The sequence below is a fragment of the Anguilla anguilla genome, chromosome 6, assembly GCF_013347855.1.
Source record: "Anguilla anguilla isolate fAngAng1 chromosome 6, fAngAng1.pri, whole genome shotgun sequence".
NCBI classification, from domain to species: Eukaryota; Metazoa; Chordata; class Actinopteri; order Anguilliformes; family Anguillidae; genus Anguilla; species Anguilla anguilla.
Genome location: NC_049206.1, coordinates 10,564,386 through 10,585,156, shown reverse-complemented (window position 1 = coordinate 10,585,156; position 20,771 = coordinate 10,564,386). Strand labels below are relative to the sequence as shown.

At 56.3% G+C, this 20,771-nt stretch overlaps 1 protein-coding gene across 18 annotated transcripts in view; it reads right to left on the bottom strand.

The window, feature by feature from the left end:
- The window catches only part of ptprfb (protein tyrosine phosphatase receptor type Fb), a 206,363-nt gene that overhangs the window by 18,971 nt on the left and 166,621 nt on the right, over window positions 1-20,771 (bottom strand). For 9 of the 18 annotated variants that reach the window (XM_035421849.1, XM_035421853.1, XM_035421859.1 and 6 more), the window contains 9 exons: window positions 20,070-20,167; window positions 18,966-19,222; window positions 17,608-17,689; window positions 15,745-15,981; window positions 10,395-10,555; window positions 8,036-8,047; window positions 6,313-6,425; window positions 3,726-3,758; window positions 1,851-1,948 (listed from right to left, as the gene is read on the bottom strand). In XM_035421849.1, the coding sequence (XP_035277740.1) occupies window positions 1,851-1,948; window positions 3,726-3,758; window positions 6,313-6,425; window positions 8,036-8,047; window positions 10,395-10,555; window positions 15,745-15,981; window positions 17,608-17,689; window positions 18,966-19,222; window positions 20,070-20,167 (1,091 nt within the window). The remainder of the gene's footprint in view (window positions 1-1,850; window positions 1,949-3,725; window positions 3,759-6,312; window positions 6,426-8,035; window positions 8,048-10,394; window positions 10,556-15,744; window positions 15,982-17,607; window positions 17,690-18,965; window positions 19,223-20,069; window positions 20,168-20,771) is intronic. The other 9 variants (XM_035421855.1, XM_035421858.1, XM_035421863.1 and 6 more) reach the window with 3 other exon arrangements.

Here is a 20,771-nt window from a genome sequence, read left to right as displayed (position 1 = left end):
GCACATGGCCTACGGGGACGCCTGCAGGTCTAGTGTACCCCCGCTGTTTGGAGTTACATATGTAAAACGCCCTTTAAATCTGGGGTTTTCCTTACCGAGCCGCCACGCACCGCCAACTCCAAATCCAGCCAATTACAGTGCCCCTGGGGTGCGCAGATGGGTGGGCAGGGGTGTGGGCGGGTGGTTGGGGGGAGGGTGGGGGGGCGGGGGGGGGGGTGGGTTGTCTGTTTAACAGTACAGCTCCACACATTCCACCACAGTGCACATACAGCACCACCCTAACGGGGGGGGGGGCTCACAGTGGAGGCTGCGGGACCAGAAGAGGCATCTGCACAGCCTTCATCTGAAAGAGAGCGAGGCTGAGCAGCTATGAAAGCGTAATAAAGACGCGCGAGAGAAAAAAGCTATTAGCAAGGGGCAGGGCAGAAACGAGCACGCTTGTTTAGCTGTGATGGATCCTCAAAGAGAGAGAGCGCGCAGCACAAGTGGATTTAAAAAGGCCACATGTTGTGCTATAATTAATGCCGCCTCCCCCCCCCCCCCCCCCCCCCCCCGCCCCCCTCCCTTCCTCCCGTGCAGACAGCAAACCTCTTGCTCCCGCGCGGGGTCCCCCTGGAAATGCGCCACTTTAAATGCAAATTTCCCTCCTTTTGTAGGACATCAACAACGCTGATCCCCCCGCCCGGCTCTGCGGAGGGAAGCCGCGGAGAGGCGGCGTCGTGGGAACAGCGCGGCTCCTGCGCACGCTCCCGCTAACCGCGCCGCGCCGAAACCTCGCCGTCTGACGAGCGCGCCCCGTTAGAAGCGAAAACGTTAAGTCATTTATCTCCCCCCCCCCCCCCGTTTCGTGCGCCCGACAAATTAAGACTAAAATATGACGGGGGAATAAAGCGGCAGTCATGAGGAGAACGCGGTAACGCGCCTGTAACGAGCGCCCTCCATTGTGCGATTAAGTGCTTCTCCGGCGAAGCGAGGGAGAGCTCAGGGAGCGAGCGAGAGGCACCTGCGGACGGCGGCTACGAAAGAGCAGCTCCTGAGAGGAAGGAAGGCGAGCGGTAACAGCGAGGGAGAGCCGGGCGAGAAAGCGGAGGAAAGCGTCAGGTCTCTCGCGCTGGCGGGGGATTAGAGGGCTTGCTTAGCGGCGGGCGGTTCAGGGTTCGGGTTCGATTCGGTCGGGGGGCGGCGTCTGGGGGGGACGGCGTCTGGGGGGGGGGCAGCGTCTGGGGGGGACGGCGTCTGGGGGGGACGGCGTCTGGGGGGGGGACGGCGTCTGGGGGGGACGACGTCTGGGGGGGGGACGGCGTCTGGGGGGGATGGCGCGCTCGCGTTCGCTCCCGCTCCTCGCCGCGGCCAGGCGTACGAGGCAAACCGGAAAGATCTGCCTCCATCTTTTCTATTCTCTGCACTCCTCCTTTCTCTGCCTTTCAGTTTTGGGTGGAGGGGGGTGGGGGGGGGGTGAGGGTGCAGCTACCCAGCTCCTGGCCATATGTTGCACCTCTACCTGTATGAGGTCCATTCTATTCTTTTAAAAAAAGGAGTAGAGCATAAATCAAAGCAGGCCAGCCTGAGGCCGATCCCGCTTACAGGTAGACATTAAAGCAGCGCTCTCTTCTGCTCCTGCTCAGCGAGCGCTGGGCCTACCCCCGCGGGCCGGGCCGTTCCTCAGATGACTGGGCAGAAATAAACAGCCCCTTCTGTTGAGCGGAGTTAACAGCGAAGCGGCAGAGACAGGAGACAGATTTCCTCCAAGACCGGCGGCCATGTTGGTTTCCCTCCGTCCAGAGAGACGGGGAACGGAAAGGTCCTTAATGTCCCCCCCCCCGTGCGTCAGCGTGCGGGCCGCCCCTTACCTCGTACTCCTGCGAGAAGCGGAGGCCGTCGTTGGCCTTCAGGCGCTCGATGTGGTCGGCCAGGTTGCAGACGGGGATGGGCGGGTGCTCCCTCATGCCTGGTGAGGGTGGGGGTAGGGGGGGGGGGGCAGGTTTGGGGGGAACAGAAAGGAAACAGCACATTAGGGTCAGACCCGGCGACCGGCAGGACTACGAGACTACAGCACAGGAGCACTGTGCCCTGCGCACACTGACTGAGATGAGACTGCTGGAGACAATGTGGGGAGCTGGGGAAGCGCAGAGCGTGATGAGAGAGAGAGAGAGAGAGAGAGAGAGGGAGAGAGGGGAGAGGGGGAGAGGGCAGGGAAGAGAGGGAGAGAGGGCAGGGAAGAGAGGGAGAGATGGAGAGGGCAGGGAAGAGAGGGAGAGAGGGGGAGAGTGGGAGAGGGCAGGGAAAGAAAGTGAGAGGGGGGGAGAGAGAGAGCTGACGCAGGCTGGTGACATCGTCATGCTGCGCGAGGGGGGAGGGGGGAGTGAGAGCGGGGCAGGAAGTGAGGTCGGCAGAGAGACATCGCTGATGTGCGTGAGCGGATGAGCATGCCCATGGCCCGGTGCAGACAGACCCCTCCAGGAGTCCATCAGCGCTCACGCAAGAGCGTCCCAAAAACCCCTAACCGCGACATGACCACGCTTTCTCACACCGCTGCCAAACCCGGTCCTGGCTCGGGGTGTGACGAACGTGCCCATTCCCCGCGCCCCCTCCCGCAGGAGAGCAGGGTACATCCCGGCCTCGACACGCAAAAAAAACAGAAAAATCTCCTCCTTTTTCCCCTCATCACGCCCTAGACTGTCAGGGTTTACTTGATGATTTATAGCTAATCTGCCACACAAACTCCCCCCTGCCTCTGAAGTCTGCAGGCCCCGTGTTTAAGTGGATTCTCCGAACGCACGGCGCGTTTCTCCACGGCGAGGAAACTCAGGCGGGAGAATAAAAAACGCGAAACCAAAGCACACAGAGAAGAACAGAAGATACGCAAACACAGGCAGCCGAAACACGAAGGAGCTTCTCTGGGGTCACCTCCCTTAATGCGTGACAGAGGAGAGAGAGCGGAGGACCACCTTCTCGGAAAGCTCCACGCTGGCGTCGTTATCGCATCACGCGGTGATTAATGGGTCGTAAAGGAAGCCACTGATGGGGAGCACCGTCAGAAGGCCTCATGTCCATTAATGCCGGGGCTGTTCTGGGGTCTGAATCTCCGTCTCCAGCACATTAACTGCCTCCACAGCACAGCATTCCAACTCAGAACTACAATCAGAGGAAGGACGTGCAAAAACGGAGACTATCCCGTCTGGAACGTCATCGCTCCGCAACCTGGGAGTCAAAACTTAGAACCAAAAAGATCCTGTGCGCTTCATATGAATGAGGCTAGCTGAGCTGTGTTCGCCAGTGTTTTGCTAATAAAGTTGTTTTAACTGCTCCGCAGCCCGGGACGCTTCGGGGTGAAGAGCGCAGTATGAAAATAAAACTGGTTGACCGACTGATGGGTTGGGTGCGGGTTCTCTGTACTCGAGCCCATGGGTTTCGTGTGGGGCGGGTGGCGCTCTTGGCGACAGCAGCCGTGGGAGCCAGCCAGCGAATGGGCAACGGGAGGAGGAGGACGCCGAGGACCCTCCCAGGGTCCCCCGGGGTCCCGTTGGTGGCGCTCAGAACCGAAACTGGACAGACGCCGTGCAGCGAGCTGGGAGTGGAGATGGCCGTCATGACAACACGCGTGAGGGGAGAGAGAGAGAAGCGGAAGATGGGAGGACAGTGGGACAGACCGACAGACGGACAGACAGGCAGACAGACAGAGCGACACATATAGAGCAAATAAGACAGCAGGAATGGAAACTAACTTGGAGTGTTCGGGCAACTGGGGGCACTGGGACCTGTGGAGAAAAGATGGGGGGAGGAATAAAGTCCATCAGCAATCACCAGAACTCAAGACTGCATATCGCTGCGGGACCAGACTGATGAAAGGGGGAGAAAGAGCTGTCACAGGAGGTCCACAGTGCAGGAGAAAGCAGGGGAACGTGTAGAGAGAGAGAGGGAGAGAGAGAGAGGGACAGCACACTGAGGAGGCCACCCCAGGTGGAGGTGCAGAACAGCTGTGTGTGTGTGTGTGTGTGTGTGTGTGTGTGTGTCCAGGGGCATGGCTTTCCCTGTCAGCATTACCATCTCAGCATTACCTTCTTGTGTCTCACTCTTTGGTACAATATAATGGAGTACAGGCTGACCCCACATCCTCTGTCCGTATATTTAGAAGCCGTGCTAACTGCATTTGTGCATGACAGGTGCAACTGGACAAGCCTTGGGTCTCACATTTTTCAACTGTCAAACAGGCGCCACCTGGTGGTCATTCCATGCCAAGTGGGTTCTTCCAGGAGCACGTTGCGAGGGAGGCCGCGCACAAACTCCACACCGTCGGCAGACGCTGCGTTTGCGTTGTCAATTATTACAGACATAATATTTTTAAATTCCGTTTGCATTTGTTTAGTTTCAGCAGGTCACGTCCTTTTGTGATGAAGTACTCGGTGAATGACAGGGAGAGGTGGGGTGGGGGGGGGGTAGGAGGCAGAGAGAGCGGGGTCATTGAGGTAAAGAAGAGGGGGAGGGAAAGGAGAGGGGAGGAGGGAGAGTGGGAGAGAAGAAGCCGGCAGGGAGCATCCTCTCGGGCGAGGCAGCCATTTTAATTCCTCGGCGAGGTTCAAAGGGATGCATTGTGGGTTCTGGGGATTGAGTATCTGCAATTACCCGGGACTGTTGAGGGGAGGAAGAAAGAAGAGAGCGGGGAAAGCTGCGTGAGCTACACTTTCGCTCAAAGCCCCTTTATCCTCCCACTCTCACCTTGGAAGGGAGCGCAGTGGGACTAATGGCTCATTTACATGTGAAAGGGAGCAGTGCGCTGGGGATTCCTGACCTGAGCCAGCCCGAAGGGAGGCTCGCTCCACACCTCAACGCCCTGACATTTCGGGACCTGACATCATCATCATCATCCCGAGACCACCGGGACCCACCATTTAGTCCCTGGGGGGGGGGGGGGTCGGGTGAACTCCCAGTGCAGGTGGGACAGGGAGCGGCTCACAGCCCCTAAGCTGTTTTGGTTGCCTGTGTTCAGCCCCGTGCCCTTTCCCTCGTGAACCTGCCTGTAAAATCTGAAAGGCCAGGTTGAAATTTTGCAACCCTGGGTTTTTTTCCCCCCCCTTGTGTATGAAATCGTGCTGATGTTGGTGTGTGTGGGGGGGGGGGGGGGGGGAGAGAGGCTGAGAGAGCAGCTGAGGGAGCAGCTCGCTTTATTTACCGCTGCTCTTGGCACGAGCGATAGCGGTTTCTGCACGCTTTCCAGAGGGGGCCGGAGGCACGCCAGTTTCCTTAGCGATGACTCGCTGCTGGAGCCGCGCGTACCGCCTCCTCTGCGGCGCTACTGAAGTCAAACATAATGCGTTTGACGTCGGGGGCGACTGACAGGTGTCAGCACTTCTGTTGGCACTCCCCTGGGGGCTGAGGGGGATTGGGGAGGGGGGGGGGGGGGGGGGGGAGCGGGTGTGGGTGCAGAGCAAGCACCCAACAACAGCCAGCTAATCTCGTGTGGCAGTCAGAGCAGAGGACTCTGGGGAGGAAGGCTGCATTCTGAGGTGTGTCCAGGCTCCGCCCCTTTTCTTAACAGCGCGATTACAGACGGGGGGGAGGGCAGAGAGGGAATATTTCGGTTATCGCCACAGATACGTATGACAGGAGTCCTCACACCGTCTCTTTTGGGTGGGTGAGGATGTGCGGCTCCCTAAACGCCGCTACACGGGGACGGCGGCGAGGCGGAGACGGTTCTGAATCGGGACATTCCGAGCCGCACGCTCGCTGCTCGTTAAGCCCCCCCCTCCCCCCGCAGGTGTGGCCGCGGCGCGTCTGACAGATGGGCGCACTCAAAAACGGATTTTTCAAAATGCGGCTAACAAATCTTTCCCTGTCTGACGACACACTGCGAGGGAAATGAGGAACTCCTGCTGTTTTTTTTGGGGGGGGGGGGGGAGGAGGAGGAGGAGGGGGGAAGAGAGAATGATACATGTTTGTCAAACAAATGCGCTCCTAATATAGCACTCAGTATGGAAGCAGAGTTTTATTTGCAGGATAGTCTTGGGAGTGAATCCACCTTCATTCAGCTGCTGTTTCGGCTGGGCGGCTCGTGCGCTAACAGCCCGCTTTAGCCTCCCTGTGTGAAACTGACCTGTTCTGACCGCTGTCTGGACACCGGACCGGGACAGGGCACCAGCGGCCCTTTCAAATGAGCCACGCGCACGCTACACGCCCCCATACGCAGCCCGAGCTCTGTTCTTCAGCAGGGGGGGCGCGAGGCGGGAGTCTGAGCGGGGTGGGGGGGCGCCGAACGCGCGGTGCGGTGCGGTGTGGTGCGGTGTGCGGGACGCCGCGGGCGGGACAGCACAGTACCTGGGGTCTGGTAGTTGAGCCTCCTCATCTCCACGGGGTCGGAGGAGTTGGACAGCAGGGAGTCCTTGACGCCGCCGGAGTGCTCGTCCTTGGGGGAGGGGGAGGCCCGTTTCCTGGGGGGAGGAGGGACAGGGGGAGGCGTGAGCGAGGGAGCGTCTGTCTGCGGAGGCCGCGCGCTGCGGGACGTCACCGCTGGACCAAACCTGGCGCTCCGGGCTGCCTGGGCACAGCAATCACACCGGCTCCCAAAATGGCTGAGGCCAGCGACGCAGGGCCAGCCCGGCCCCTCTGGCTAAAGCGGGCGGCGCGGCGCGTTTGGCTCCCTGGCGCTGGCCGGCGGGGCCGAGCCGCGGCGGTGATTAACGGATCAGCGGGAAAGTACAACACCGGCTAATTACGCCAGACCCACACCTGCACTCACACACACAGCTCCCACCAGCAAGGCACGAGCCATGTGCTGCCTGCATGCTAATGAGGGGAGGGAGAGACGGGGGGGGAGAGCAGGAGGGAGGGCGGGAGAGAAAGAGCAGGAGGGAGGGACAGAGAGAGCGAGAGAGAAGGGAGGGAGAGAGAGGAAGTGCAGGAGAGAGGGAGAGCGGGAAACTGTGCGGCCCAGGTGAAGTCAGGGGCGTCTCAGTGAGCGGGGTGCTGGGGAATTTCCCGTCTCACTGCGCTCAGTTTGCAAAGTTCTGAGGGCCCGTCCACTCACAGCCACTCGACAGACGGGCGCCAGTCTGGATGCGCTGTGAGAGGCCTGTCTGGCGACCCGGTGGGTAATCTCTATCGGCTTCCATCTGACCGGGGCCCATTTCAGCAGCCCCTACCATGTCCTTCACCCTCCACTGCAGAGACAAGCCTCTGTAGGCCCAGCTCCACGCACTGACGGCAAGCAAACCCCAACACCGGGACACAAAAGGAGCCATTTCACCCAAACTCAAAATAAGAGCGATAGAAAGAAAACAAGGGAACAAAGCTCATTGTTCATCTCGCCTCTATGTAGGTGGGGGGGAAAAAAAAGCCTTTCGCTGAAGGAAATGCCAGCTTTGACATTCAAAACACTTTTCTTTCAATATCTGCCTGCCTGGCATTTGCTTTCACAGTCTGTGCTCAGATCTGGCGAAGATACAGAGTGGAGACTGACCTCTAACGTTCAGATAGAATTTACCAAAGTAGATCAAAACTCAGACGACCCAACGCTGAACTTGCGAAGCGTACGCATTCACGCTGGGCTCAGTCTACTTCTGTTTCCCTACAAACTTTTGATTACATTCTCTTTTACCACCCCGAATTCGGACTGACAGGCGGTAATTGCAGGCCTCCCCAGTCCCGACAGCTTCCTCCGTCAGTTTGGGAAGGGAAGCATTAGCATGCACACACTCTGAAGTGCCCTCTGCCACCCGCTGCTGCTTTACACTCTTCAATCCAGAGGCTGAGCTGAGCAGTAACAGTGCAGATGAGATAAGCCCCTGTAGCACCGTCAGTTAGGGAACACTGGGGACTTCTATAGCATCATGAGTTACAGTGTACTTGTGTACTGGTGCTATAAGAGGTGGCAGCTGGCTGTAGAAAGTATAATAGATGAGCGTGCACCCCTGAACTGATGAAGGGCACTGTGACAGAAGGATGGGCTAACAATGACAAACAGCTTTTCTTCAATCAAGCAGAACAAGAACAGTGGGAGTTGTGACAGACAGGGACATGTTACAGGATTTAGGGTACCTACCTTTCTTGTTTGCTGGGTCCAAAGAAAGCAAGGAGAAAAGAGAGAGAGATGGGGGTGGTTATGAGCACAGACGTCCTCTAGCCTCCCGCAGAACCACAATCATCCAACTCGCTGGATCATCGCTGACCCCTGGCCTGCGGTTCACGCCGATTCACGCAGTGGCATTTAAAACCTGGACAGGACCGCGTGCTGATCTCCCTGGCTCTTAGAATCTTTAACCAGGTTCCTGGGGATTCCCTGATGACAGGGTTTCTTAAAGAGAGTCAGGGGGTGAAAAGGAGAGGTGGCAGCATTGCAGTACGGGCCACGGTCTGCTGTTTGGCTCTTTAACCGGAGCAGCCTGGCTCCGGGCGGGACGTCTGAAAGAAGTGGCAGGGTCGTGTCCAATCGCAGCGCGGCCTCCCGGTGAGTGACAGCTGCGCTCTTTAGCGAGCGACTCGGGGGCGTGTGTGGCGCCGAGGGTCCCCAAGCTGCCGGTTGGTGACTCACTGACCGCGCGAGTGCGCAGCCTCACCTAACGAAATGTTGTGACATTCACAGGAGAGAAATCGGCGGGAGGGGGCCCCACAAACGAGGTGCGAGAGACAGCTAGCGCATCAGGCACTCTACGCCACATCACCTTCCCACCGATGTGCGGGGAAGTGATTAGGCAGCCTGTAAAAAAAGTCACTTTGAGGTGTAAGACAAATTCAATCCTAGATTTTGTAGGAATCTGTGGGAACTGATTGACATGTGTGTGTGTGTGTGTGTGTGTGCATAGTCAACTAAACACTGCACGAGCAGCTCACTGTTCAAATTCCTATTGATCTCCGTCAGTCTTGCAATTGACTGCAGGCTCCAATCAGGCACGCCAAACAGGAACTGTAAGGTTAACTACTGATCGTTTGTTAGGGGACAGTGGGACAGGGGCGATACACACAGGTGCAGGAGCCCTGGGTATTCTCAAAGCTGACGGAGGGCAGAGAGGGGGTGTGTACGGGGGGTGTAAACGCGCCGTAGTAGCAGCTCGATGGGATCACGCCGTCTGAGCTCCCTCCTCGTCTCAACGCCGCGGCGACCGGCACTTCCTGCTCTGGCACGCGGCGATGCCACCGACCTGCTGCTCGTGTGTTGCGGGGGGGGGGCGTCGAATTGCGAGGGTGTTTTAGCGGCGTGGGGAGCGAATTGGGGAGGGGTTGGAGATGAAATCTCAGCTTTGTCTGGCTCTGGAAAGCCGCGCTGCTGCTGAACGTAGCGTTAGCCTCATGGCAGTGCGAAGCGGTGCACGCTTTCTTTCGCTGCCGGGGAAGGCTGCAGCCTCGCGTCAGGGTGACCTGCAGTGAAAGCGCTGCGTCGCTCAGAAGGCCCGTGTCTGGAGGGGGGGGGGCGGTGGGGGGGGGGGGGGGGGGGTTGTTCGCTCGTGGCACCCAGGCGACGCCGCGCTGCAGACGCAGCATATGCGGTCTGCCGCGGAGCCGGCGTGGGGGCGGAGGTGGGCCGACGCCCTCGCATTCCTAATCAAGGACTAAAGGAGCGCTCTGTATGCGCGGGGCGAGGCGGGCAGGCTGCATCGTGGGCCTGCATGCTAAGCGTGCGATGAAGAGGACGGAGCACGCCGAGCCCTTTAATGTGAGCGTTCTGAGGCGCTGCACCTGGGGCGCGGGGAGGCCCGCGAACACGCCCGCGACAATCAATGCTAACAGGATTTAGCGCCAGCCGCACGGCGGGTCCCTGCTTAAAAACAACACGCCAGCGGGGGACGCCCGCGTCAGGCCAGCCAAACAGGACGCGGTCACCGGCCCGGGAGCTGGTGGAACGAGGGGCTGATGGTCCCGTTCACCACTGAGCTCTCTTCCACTTGCCGAAAAACTCAGATGGGGGTCCCCGATGAACCATGGAGGGGGGAGACGGGCGCCATTTCTCCCAAGGAGCAGAGGCTTATTCTTATTCTAACTTGAAACTACAATTATTCTTATTCTAATATGAAACTACAGTTTCATACCACAAAGCATTCTTCTCTTTTATTTCTTTTTTGACGTAGCTTGAAATGTATTCATGCAGAAAGAAGGAAAAGGAAACACCTTTGCTTTGCACAGAGGCTCAATATTGGCTGTACTGGCCTGGGGAGTTCTGGGGTAAGGCAGTACATTAACGGAGTCCCTGTGGAGGAACAGTGTGTATACAGGGGAGTCTTCTGCTAAGGGTTCTCTGTCACTTCATGGATGAGGAGACAAACTTTTTCCAAGGAGCAGAAATCTATTTACCATACATCGGTAGAGGAAGCAAGGCAACGCAGCCTGTAACGTTTCAAGGTTAAGGTCAAGTGGCGGAGCTTGGTGGACGAAGACACAGGCAGAAACGGGCACGGGGCAGGCCTCACCTCTTGAAGAGCAGGATGGCGATGACGATGATGATGATGAGGATGACGGCCAGCACGGGCCCCATCACCCACAGCATCTCGGGCTCCTCGATGGACGTGGCCGTGCTGCTGCTCACCTCCACCATGATGGGGTCCGAGTACGGGCTGGCCGCAAACGTCTTCTGCAGGGGGAGGAGAGGGAGAGAGAGTGAGCGACAAAGACATGTAGAGAGAGAGAGAGAAAGAGATAGAGAGAGAGAGAGTAAGTGAGTGAGGAAGACAGATAGAGAGAGAGATAGAGAGGGAGAGAGGGAGAGAGAGTGAGTGAGTGAGTGAGTGACGAAGACAGATAGAGAGATAGAGAGGGAGAGAGAGAGAGAGAGAGAGAGTGAGTGACGAAGACATGTAGAGAGAGAGAGAAAGAGATAGAGAGAGAGAGAGAGAGAGTGAGTGACGAAGACATGTAGAGAGAGAGAGATAGAGAGAGAGAGAGAGAGAGTGTGAGAGAGAGGGAGAGTGAGTGAGAGAGAGAGAGAGTGAGTGAGTGAGCGACAAAGACAATATAGAGAGAGAGAGAAAGAGATAGAGAGTGTGAGAGAGAGAGAGAGAGAGAGTGAGTGAGTGACGCATACAGATAGAGAGAGAGATAGAGAGGGAGAGAGAGAGAGAGAGAGAGTGTGAGTGAGTGACGAAGAAAGATAGAGAGAGAGATAGAGAGGGAGAGAGAGTGAGTGAGTGACGAAGACAGATAGAGAGAGAGATAGAGAGGGAGAGAGAGAGAGAGAGAGAGAGAGAGAGAGAGAGAGTGAGAGTGAGTGAGTGAGTGACAAAGACAGATACAGAGAGGGAGGGAGGGAATGTGAATGTGCAGCACTAGCGGCAAGATGTCCTCCTGTGACAAAATGAGAGACAAACAATGAGGCACCTTCTCCATTATTCGTACTCTTAGAAGCATTTGTTCTTATTACTGTCCTGATCAGTATGTGTCATTTAACTAGTAGGTTGTCTGTAGGATTGGCTTTTTACATTATATATTTATTTTACTGCATTGCATTTAAAAAAAATATGCCTTCTTTGTCAATTTTAATTGTTTCTTTGAAAATTTCTTTGGACATATTGTTTAGAGAGAGAGAAAGAGAGAGAGAGAGAGAGAGAGAAAGAGAGAGAGAGACGGAGAGAGAGAATGTGTGAGACAGATAAAAACAGAACTAAAGAGAGAGAATGTGTGACAGAGACAAAGCATGAGAGCCTGAATATGAGGCAGGTATCAGACTGATATGGTTGTGGAAATACAGACACACGACGAGGTGAAATCCCTGTGTTTAAAAGGAACTCAGAACTCAACACGTGAGACCGGGTGCTTGTCAGAGAGGGGAAAAAATAGTGAGGAGCGCAACGTACAAAGACCACAGCCTTTCAAAAATGTACACTCCGAAATAAAGATGGATGCTAGATGTTCGGACTATGCTGCTTTTCTCAATAACACCGCTCAAATGAAACATTTATGTAACATTATGGTAATGGGAATTGAATAATATATATGTCTTCGAACTCTGTGAAATGTAATGATCTACCACTGGTGAAATTCACTTTCATCTCCTCAAACCAGTCGTATCAAGGCCAGGAAGAGCGAGGGCTGCCCGTGTCAGCTGGGCTTCCTCAGAGAGGGGACAGAAGGCATTCTGGGAGCGGGCCCGGGGGGGGGGGGGGGTTAGGTTACGCGGCGCACACCCGGAACTTTCCGAATCTTCCGTCTTCAAAGCAGCGCGATGGCAAACCCCCCCCCCCCACGCAACGCAGCCACCTAATCGCGTTAGCAACACTTTCCCAACCAGCAGCATCGCAGGCAGTGATAGGACGGGGGAGAGAGGGATGGAGAGATGAAGCCAATGACGAGGGAGGATGAGACGCAAAGAGACAGACAGAGAATGAGAGAAAGAGAGATAGCCTGAAAGAATGAGAAAGAGAGAGAGAGAGAACCCGACTCTGATAAATGTGGGCAGAAGTAAAGTAAAAAATGATATCCTCTTCATTAATGACCCCCCCCATGACAGAGCAGTGTTACAGAGCCAGGGCTGCTTCAAAGCTGCTGAATGAGATCTCCCAGCTGTCTCTGCTTCCAGCCTGCTGGTTCTCCGCCCTCGAGTTGCGCTGGGGAACGGAGAAGACCCGGCTCGACCCCGCCCCCTTTCCCCACGCAGCTCCCAGCATCCACCGGGGACGCGAGGCCGCCTCCCCCTCCGCCCCCCCCGTGCCCCGCGACATTAGCGATCTGACGCCTATTCTTAAGATATTAATTGGGCAGATAGAGGAAGGGAACTGGAACGGCTGCATGTGAGCGTGCTCACATGACGGGCTGATAAAGAGGCATGTGTGAGAGCGCGGCACAGCAGCCATGTCTGCCTGCCGATGCGTGTGAATTAGCTGCCACTCTACAAATTAGCATGTGTGCGTATGTGAGTGTGTGTGTGGCACATGTGCGCTTCTGTGCATATGTGTGGGGCTGCATGTGCATATGTGTGTGTGGTACATGTGCGCTTCTGTACATATGTGTGAGTGTGTACAGGTGTGTGGTGCTTGTGTGCGTGTGTACTTGTGTGTGTGCGTGAGCGTATGCGTGAGTGTGTATGTGCATGTGCGTGTGCGCAGTGTATGTGTGTCAGCACATGAATGAGGGTGCCAGGGTTTGTGAATGCCCTGTGAACGCGTGCCAGTGGCTTGTGCTTGTGAACGAGCAGATTATTGAGCCCCTGGCACCCGGGAAGAAAAACAGCCCCCGCTTTTATGACTTGGGATTGCAGCACGAGGAACCTCACTTATTAAGTGCACTTTTATTCCTTAATCAATCCAATTAGCCGCCAAGTTCATGATTGAAAAAGTGTTTAAAGACGGCCGTCGTGCAGCGAGCGGCAGGGTAGGGAACGCCCCACCTCAGTCCCAAATCAGCGGAGCTCGATCCCGGGGACACCCCGACACGAGCGGAGCGGTTATCCAGGCGTAATCGGGCCTCGGCCAACCCGCTCAGCCGCGCCGGCGCGCGCGCGGCCCCCTGGGGAGGCCTGGATTCTATTAGCCGGAGCGACCGTAGCCTGCTCCTCACGCGCCGGGCCGGCGCCGGGCCTGCGAGAGCGCTAACGTGCTAGCGGGGGCGAAACTCTGCGGGGAAGGGTGTTTTCGAGACACGCGGTTCAGGAGCTGGAGGTGGGCGCGAGGTCGTCACGGCGATATGCGGCCCTGGCGCCCGTGCGCACCTCCGCGCTATTCCCGCTCGGCCCCCCCCTTGGGGGGGATTGGGGGGGGCGGGGGCGCCCTTGTTAAAGAGTGATTGCAGTCGCACCTCTCCGACACGGCAGCGCCCAGGCAAAGCGGGAAGAAGCGCCTTTAAAAATTCATGGGGTAAACCTGGGTGATCAATTTGAATGGCGCTATCTGATGGAAACAACTCCCCGAGCGCATAATGCCTTTCCTGTCTCTGCAGACTGACAACGGAGTAATGCAGCTCTCAGGAAGGGGAGAGATAGAGACAGAGGGAGGGAGGGAGAGAGAGAGGGAGGGAGAGAAAAATTGAGAATAAGGAGAAGGCAAAGAGGATGCAGACCCAGAAAATGAACAACAGCATTATCTGGCCCGGGGCGATATCGCACGCGTTCAGACACCCAGCGGAGGCTGCGGTCGCCCATGAGCACACACGCCATCACGGAAAGGGCCTCTCCGCCACTGACCTCGCTCGCTTTCCCCTTCACAAACTTTTAATAACCAGGAGCGAGACAAATAAACAAAATGCACACATAAGATAACCGCAAAGGGAAATAAAAAACTAAGAACTGAAACAGATAATAATTCTGACTGTTCTGCCCTCTCGGCACACGAGGGCTCTGACAGCGGCGCACATCTGTCCCCCCGGCCCGCGTCTCCAGAGCGCAGATGTTCCCGCTCTATCTGCGGGAAGCAGGACGGGGGCCGGAGGGTTCGGGTGAGCGCGCACGCTGACCGCTCCCTCCCTCCCTCCCTCCTCTCCTCTCCTCCCTCTCTCCCTCCCTCCCTCCCTCCCTCTCCTCCGTGACATTCACACACACACCCATCATCCATCGTTCACGGTCACACTTCTCCGGGGGGAGGGGGGGGTTTATCGCGCGGGGGGGGGGGGGGGGGATGCTGCACACGAGGCGGCCGCATCTCTTCGTCTCCTCCCTCCGCTCTGTCGCTCCGGCGGCGGTTACGCAAAGGGGGCGGAGCCACCGGGACCCCACCCGCCCGCAGGCCCCTCCTCCAGGCCCCTCCGCCTCACCCTCGTTTTCGCGGCGTGCGGAAACATCATCAATTAGGCCGCGTCGTCGGATGGACCAGACACCCCCTCTCCACCAAATTCGTCGCGGCGCGAAAAAACTGTGGCGCTGCCCCCCCAGTGAGGTGGGGGGTGGGGGGGCGGGATTCGCTCTGCCTACCGCGGGGGGACGCAGGGGCGACGAGTCAAAGCGGGGGGAAGCGCGGCTCTTTGAAGTGCTGAGCCGGGAGGCCGGGGGGAGGGGAACGGTTAACACGGGGGCTTCAGGGACACTTAAACCCCGCCTCCGGGGAGCTCTGCCGCATCGGCTCCGCCTCCCCGTGGGCCAGGCCCGCCTACACCGGCACCGCAGAGACCAGACCTCCGGGGCTCCCCCAGCCAAATTAGGGAGCAGCGAGCATGACTGTCAGAGGCCCCACGCATGAATATTTATAAAGCAGGGAGTGAAGGCCCCTCCCTTATAACTGACTCTTACACCCCCCCCCCCCACACACACACACACACACACACACACACACACCCCCCACACACACACACGCACGCACACACACACACACACAAACGCGCCGATTTCCTGAGAGAGAGACGGGCTGCCCGGGCACCGCCATCCTGCGCGCAAGCACTGACCTGGGATCAGTCTCGCCTTTCTGCACAAAGATTAGCTGGGACCCTGGCGCTCAACACTAGATTGAGGGGTCACACACTATTTTATGCCCATTATTTTCGAATTTGAGTCAGGAAACCTTGATCATTTTCTGCTTTGCTGTCCTGCTCTAGACACCCACATGCGCGATTTTTGAAGCGCCTCAAAGCCTTAAATTATTTGACAAACGCGGTGTAACACACAAGACCAAAGCGAGTTTGAAGCGCTTTGAAGTGTCGGCATTAGGTCACGTGACTTGAGTGAGCGGCGCGAGCGAATAAAACCCAGATCAGCCGCTTCAGTCTGGGATTATGGGCAGGATTACGGGTGGGATTATTGGCTGGATTAGCTGACCCTGGATCAGCGTCCGGGGGCCGCGTCCGAGTGAGTGAACGTGGAAGAGCGATAAGGGGATGGGGGGGGGGCGCAGGAGAGGTACAGACCTGCTTCTCGCCGCCGGTGGCAGAGTCCTGGTCCTGGTCCAGGGCGGCCAGGACGAAGCAGAGGTACTCGTGCTGGCTGGGCAGGGGCTTGTTGTAGAAGCCGTTGTACTTCTTCTCGTCGCCCAGGGTGAAGGTGTCGGGCAGGGAGGCCAGCCTGGCGGCGATGTACGGCTTGGGCGGGTCCGCCTGGCGCCGCCTCCGCCGCCTCAGGTCCGGGTGGCCGCTGGCCTCCAGGAGCTGCCGCGGAGAGAAGGGCGGGAAGGGTCACACGCGCTGCCGCAGAGGCTAGCACACCTACAGACAATTACCACAGCCCCCGTACCGCCGCCCAAAACAGAGTTTATTAGCAGCACTTTGTCTTTGGGAACCCGTCAGGGTTACACATTAGATGCACTCAGACGCGCCCCAAAAGAAGAAAAACAAACAATTACCCAGACGCGTACAAACAAACAAGACAAAACGGAGCCATTTCTTCTTCAGGTGAAATAAACCTCACTGTTTCACAACCGTTTTTAATGACTTGAGTAACGACGCGCGCAGAAGCACACCCCAGCAGGAGGCGCCGCGCGGCGCCGTGTCTCACACCGGATCTAGACTCCGCTTTTCCTCCTAATTGGGGCAGGTTCATCTTCCGGCTCACAGCACCCAGGCCGCGCGGTTCCCAGGTATTCGCCGGATTAGGCGGCGGTGGCGAGCGAGAATTCCCCGCGAACGAGCAGGTGCGCCGTTTAACCCCGCGCGGCCAGCTCCCGGGACAGAAGAGAGGTTCCCCCCAAAACCGCAGAGGGGGGGGAGACCCAGCGTAGAGAGGCTGAGCGGGTGCCCCCCCGGTTGACCCCCCCCCCTCCCCCCCGCGCAGCTCGCCCTGCTCGGTCATGCTTTGCTGGAGTCTCAGGTGCTGGTGAAGCCAAGGCCTTATTAATTCATCATGTGTGAGGGGAGGCGGCGCGCTCATTCATCACAGTTTGGCCGTACGGGGGCTGCTGGATGGGCTTTACACTCTCGCTTCATCAGTATTTCTCATATGGCTGATGCTCGGGGTTTCAGGAGGAATACTGGCAGATGCACACACACACGCACACAAGCATGTTCGTGCAGACGCACACACACACACACACACACGCACGTACATGCAGATGCACACACACACGCACACATGCATGTACGTGCAGATGCACGCACACACACACACACACACACACACACACACTGCACACACACACACACTGCACACACACACACACACACACTGCACACACAGACACACTGCACACACAGACACACACACACACACACACACACACACATACGTGCCACACACCAAACATCACACACACACACACAAACAAAACCCTGCCAGATAAGCCTCTGGACACATTCATTTTACATATTTGGAACACTTAATATTTGTTCAGGTTTGGCACCATTTTCTGCACACCCCAGGTACTGCGAGGGAAAACTCCTGAGAAAGCAAGCCCAATATTGCAACAGAAAATGCTGAGTGCTTCTAAAAGGCTCTTTAGCCCTGCTCAGGATTCAGAACGCCCGGGAACGCTCGAGAGAAGTCACCACCAAATACGAAACGCAGCGGGCACATCCAAATAAGCTCACCTTCGGCGCAGAACTTAGCGAACCGCTAGAACTACAGACGCAGCTTCACTAAACAGAATACATTTACCTCCCTGTTTTATCTAAAGTTTTCAGCGTTGTTTGACTGTCATTTTGAATAGAATTTCACTTGGGGAGAAGAAGAGTAACATTAACATGAGGCTGTCTGCATGGAGCCTGGCCTCTTCTGTGCCCTAAAGCATTAACCACAGAGCTGAGTTGGACCCCTAATGCAGCACACGGAAAGGCACTCACCTCATCCAGCTCCATCTCATCGGGGTTCTCCCACCTTCGGGAAAAGCCTTGTGGGACCGGCACCACCACGATGTAGTACCACCTGCAGAGGGGTATGAGGAGCATCATCACCTGCTTTAAAGACACAGCGCTGCCGCTGGCCTCTAAATGGGGCATGCCGTCGTCTGCCTTGCTTCTTTTTAGGCTTAATTGTTACAACTTCAGGCACAGATTCGCCACAAACAGCCATGAAGAGCACTTGAAAACATGCTGTCAATTTATTTATTTTTTTGACACAAATCAGACTCAAGAACCCAAGCAATGCTGTGCACTGATACTTTTCCAATCCCAATCTTTTTCTTAAGGAATTAAAAAAAAAAAAAACCTAGGCTTTCCACCAATCAGAAAACTGCTTTCAGCTCTGTCTGCAGTGACCCCTGGGAAAATGAGTTTGAGACTGGGCTTTTTTATACATGCCTAGGTTGTAATTTCAATAACAAAGAAATGTGTTAAGAGGTCGATTGCATTGCCAAAAATTTGCATTAGCTTTTCTGCTAACTCATGCTGGCTCCCAAGCCGCCTCTTAATGCAGTCCAATGAGTAGGTGCTCCTTGGTGAAATATAAATTTGAAAACGCAATTTTATTCCTCTGTTGCAGAAAGACCTCCTCCATTTATAAAAGCACAGCATGTGAAACTGCAGTTTAAATACGAGCCTCTTAACCTTTATTAGCGATTTACCGCTGCGATTTTAAGCCGGAGCTAAAACAGGACCGGTGGCCTTGGCCGCGACGGTCACAGCACCGCGGTAAAAAACAGGCCAGGGGTTCGGCGGGAGAAGGGCCACCCAGGATCCCCCGGGACGGGGACCCGAATCACAGCGCGAGCCACGCCGGGAGGCTGAGGAGCGGAACGCCGGCAGGCCCCGCAGGACCGCCATAGCGGTCGCTCCCCGAGCCAAACCACACAGCGGCGCAGGTAAGGGCGGCAGGCGGCCGCCAAGGAACCCAGAGCCGTTCCGCGGTTCTGCCGCCTGAACTCCAGACATCCGAGCGGAGCCGGAGGGGAGCGTACGTTTCCACCGCCCCGCGGAACGGCTCGACGCCAGGCTGCAAGGTCGCCTCAGCTCACTTTATTTTTAGTCTGCCATAACTCAGGAGCTGGGCCGGGGCCGGGCCAGCTCAGCACTTTCTCCTGCTTCTACTCCGCTTGATTTTCTCACTCTACGGCTAATCTTCCTCGCCTCCCTTCCCTGAACGTCACTACTTTGGACAGAGCTGTATTCTATCTCACACCTCGTTTTGAGGGCCCTTGTGTTCTATAAAGGCGCTGAAGGACTGAAGCGCATTACCGTTAGCGGCGGCGGTGCTAGCGCCGTACCTGACCGGGGCCTGGGTCTGCACTTTGGGCAGGTTGATGGTTCGGCGGCCGCCCTCGCCCGGCTCGCGGCCGTACAGGACGGGCTTGGTGGTGAGCACGTCGGGCGCCGTGCGGATGGACACCTGCTGCTGCAGGCCGCCCGCGCTGTTGCCGCGGCTCTGCAGGACGAAGGAGTACTCCGTGTCCGGCTGCAGCTTGGTGATCAGCTTCCTCTTCAGGTTCCCCGGCACCTCCACGCTCTGCTGGTTGTACAGGATCTGCGGGGGGGGAGGGGCGGTGGTTACACGCTCGCGTTCTCTAGAACCGCCACCGGAGGCGCTCACGTGCTTCACCCGCTAAAAAGCTGCAAATGTCTGCTGCACCAGTGCAAATATCTCAAAAGCAATTAAGCAAACCCCCTGTGACTTAAGAGTACACACCAATAGAAACAAATATAACCCATGTCAAAACAGTGCACAACTTCATAAAAAATATGGATGTGGAAAATCCACATAACCTTGCATGGCCACAATTCTGAGGTCTGTGAAAGATGCATTATGGGTAGAAACAGGTACATTTCTGCATTACTTTTTAAACACTAACAGTGAGGAAAGCAATTTTGTTTTCCCCAGCAAACAAACAAAAAGTATATATGTAAGCGAGAGCCGTTTCTGCGTCTTTCAAACAATTCAGCTCGGTCATTGCTGTAATTTGATTATGATTATGGATTATAGAAAAGCCAAGCAAACTTCTGTTCAAACGGATGATGAATCCAATTAAAGGCTTAGCCAAGTGCTTCTCCACGATGAGCTAATTGCCTGCTTCATGCAATAGAGAAGTCCTTAAACAGAGAGATTATCTGCAGAAGGAGCTATTAAAAATCAACTGCGGGAAATAAAACGCCAGCAGATGCCATCCTTCCACCCTCATTAAAATTCCCAACCTGGCTCGCCGCTCAAGTGGCTGTCCCCGTACTTTACGGAAGTGCCTTTAGAGGAACCGCGAGGCGGGCGGGCGGGCGGGCGCCCCTTTCCCCAAAACTCCAGCCTCCCCTTCTCCGGCGGTAACATTAGCGCCTTTTTCCGCTCCGTGCGACGGAGCCGAGTTTTCCGACGGGGCTCTTACCTTGAAGGGCGCCTGGGACTTGTAGTTCTCGGGCACCTCCCAGGTGAGCAGGACGGACGTCTTCATCACGGCCTTCACGCCGAAGCTGGTGGCGAACGCTGGGGGGGGGGGGGAAACGCGTTTTAATTGGCCGAGCCGCTGCTCCGGGACTCTCGGGGACGACGGGTCGGGGCGAGACCCGGAGTCCGGGACCCCGGCGCTGGTTACGCCGCCGGCGTTTCCAGGAAGTTATCATCTTTCAGCAGAGCGCCGAGCCGCTCCCTGAGTGTCGAATTACCCGTCCAATTTCCCCCGGATCAATCTCCGGATCCCGCGCTCTCTCCCGTATTTTCTCAGAAATACAATTCGCCATTATGCTCCGAGAGACGAGGCCCAGAATGCAGGGCTATCTTTATAATACGGCAATAAATCGTGAAAGCTCAAAACGAATCCAACTGAGAACATAAGGAAAACTGCGGTTTAAAATGCACCATAACTCAGCATCCATCCAAATAATGGCATGCAGTCTGATAAAATGATGTTCACACACAAGCGAGCACAATAGCGTCGTAAAAGCAACTTAAACAGGGGCGCATGTAGGCCTATATAAATACACCACATGACATTAGTTGAATTACACCCCCCCTCCCCCCTAAAAAATAAAATAAAATAAAAAAATTGAAAAAATCTAACACTTCTTGTGTTAGGAAGCAAACTGAAACT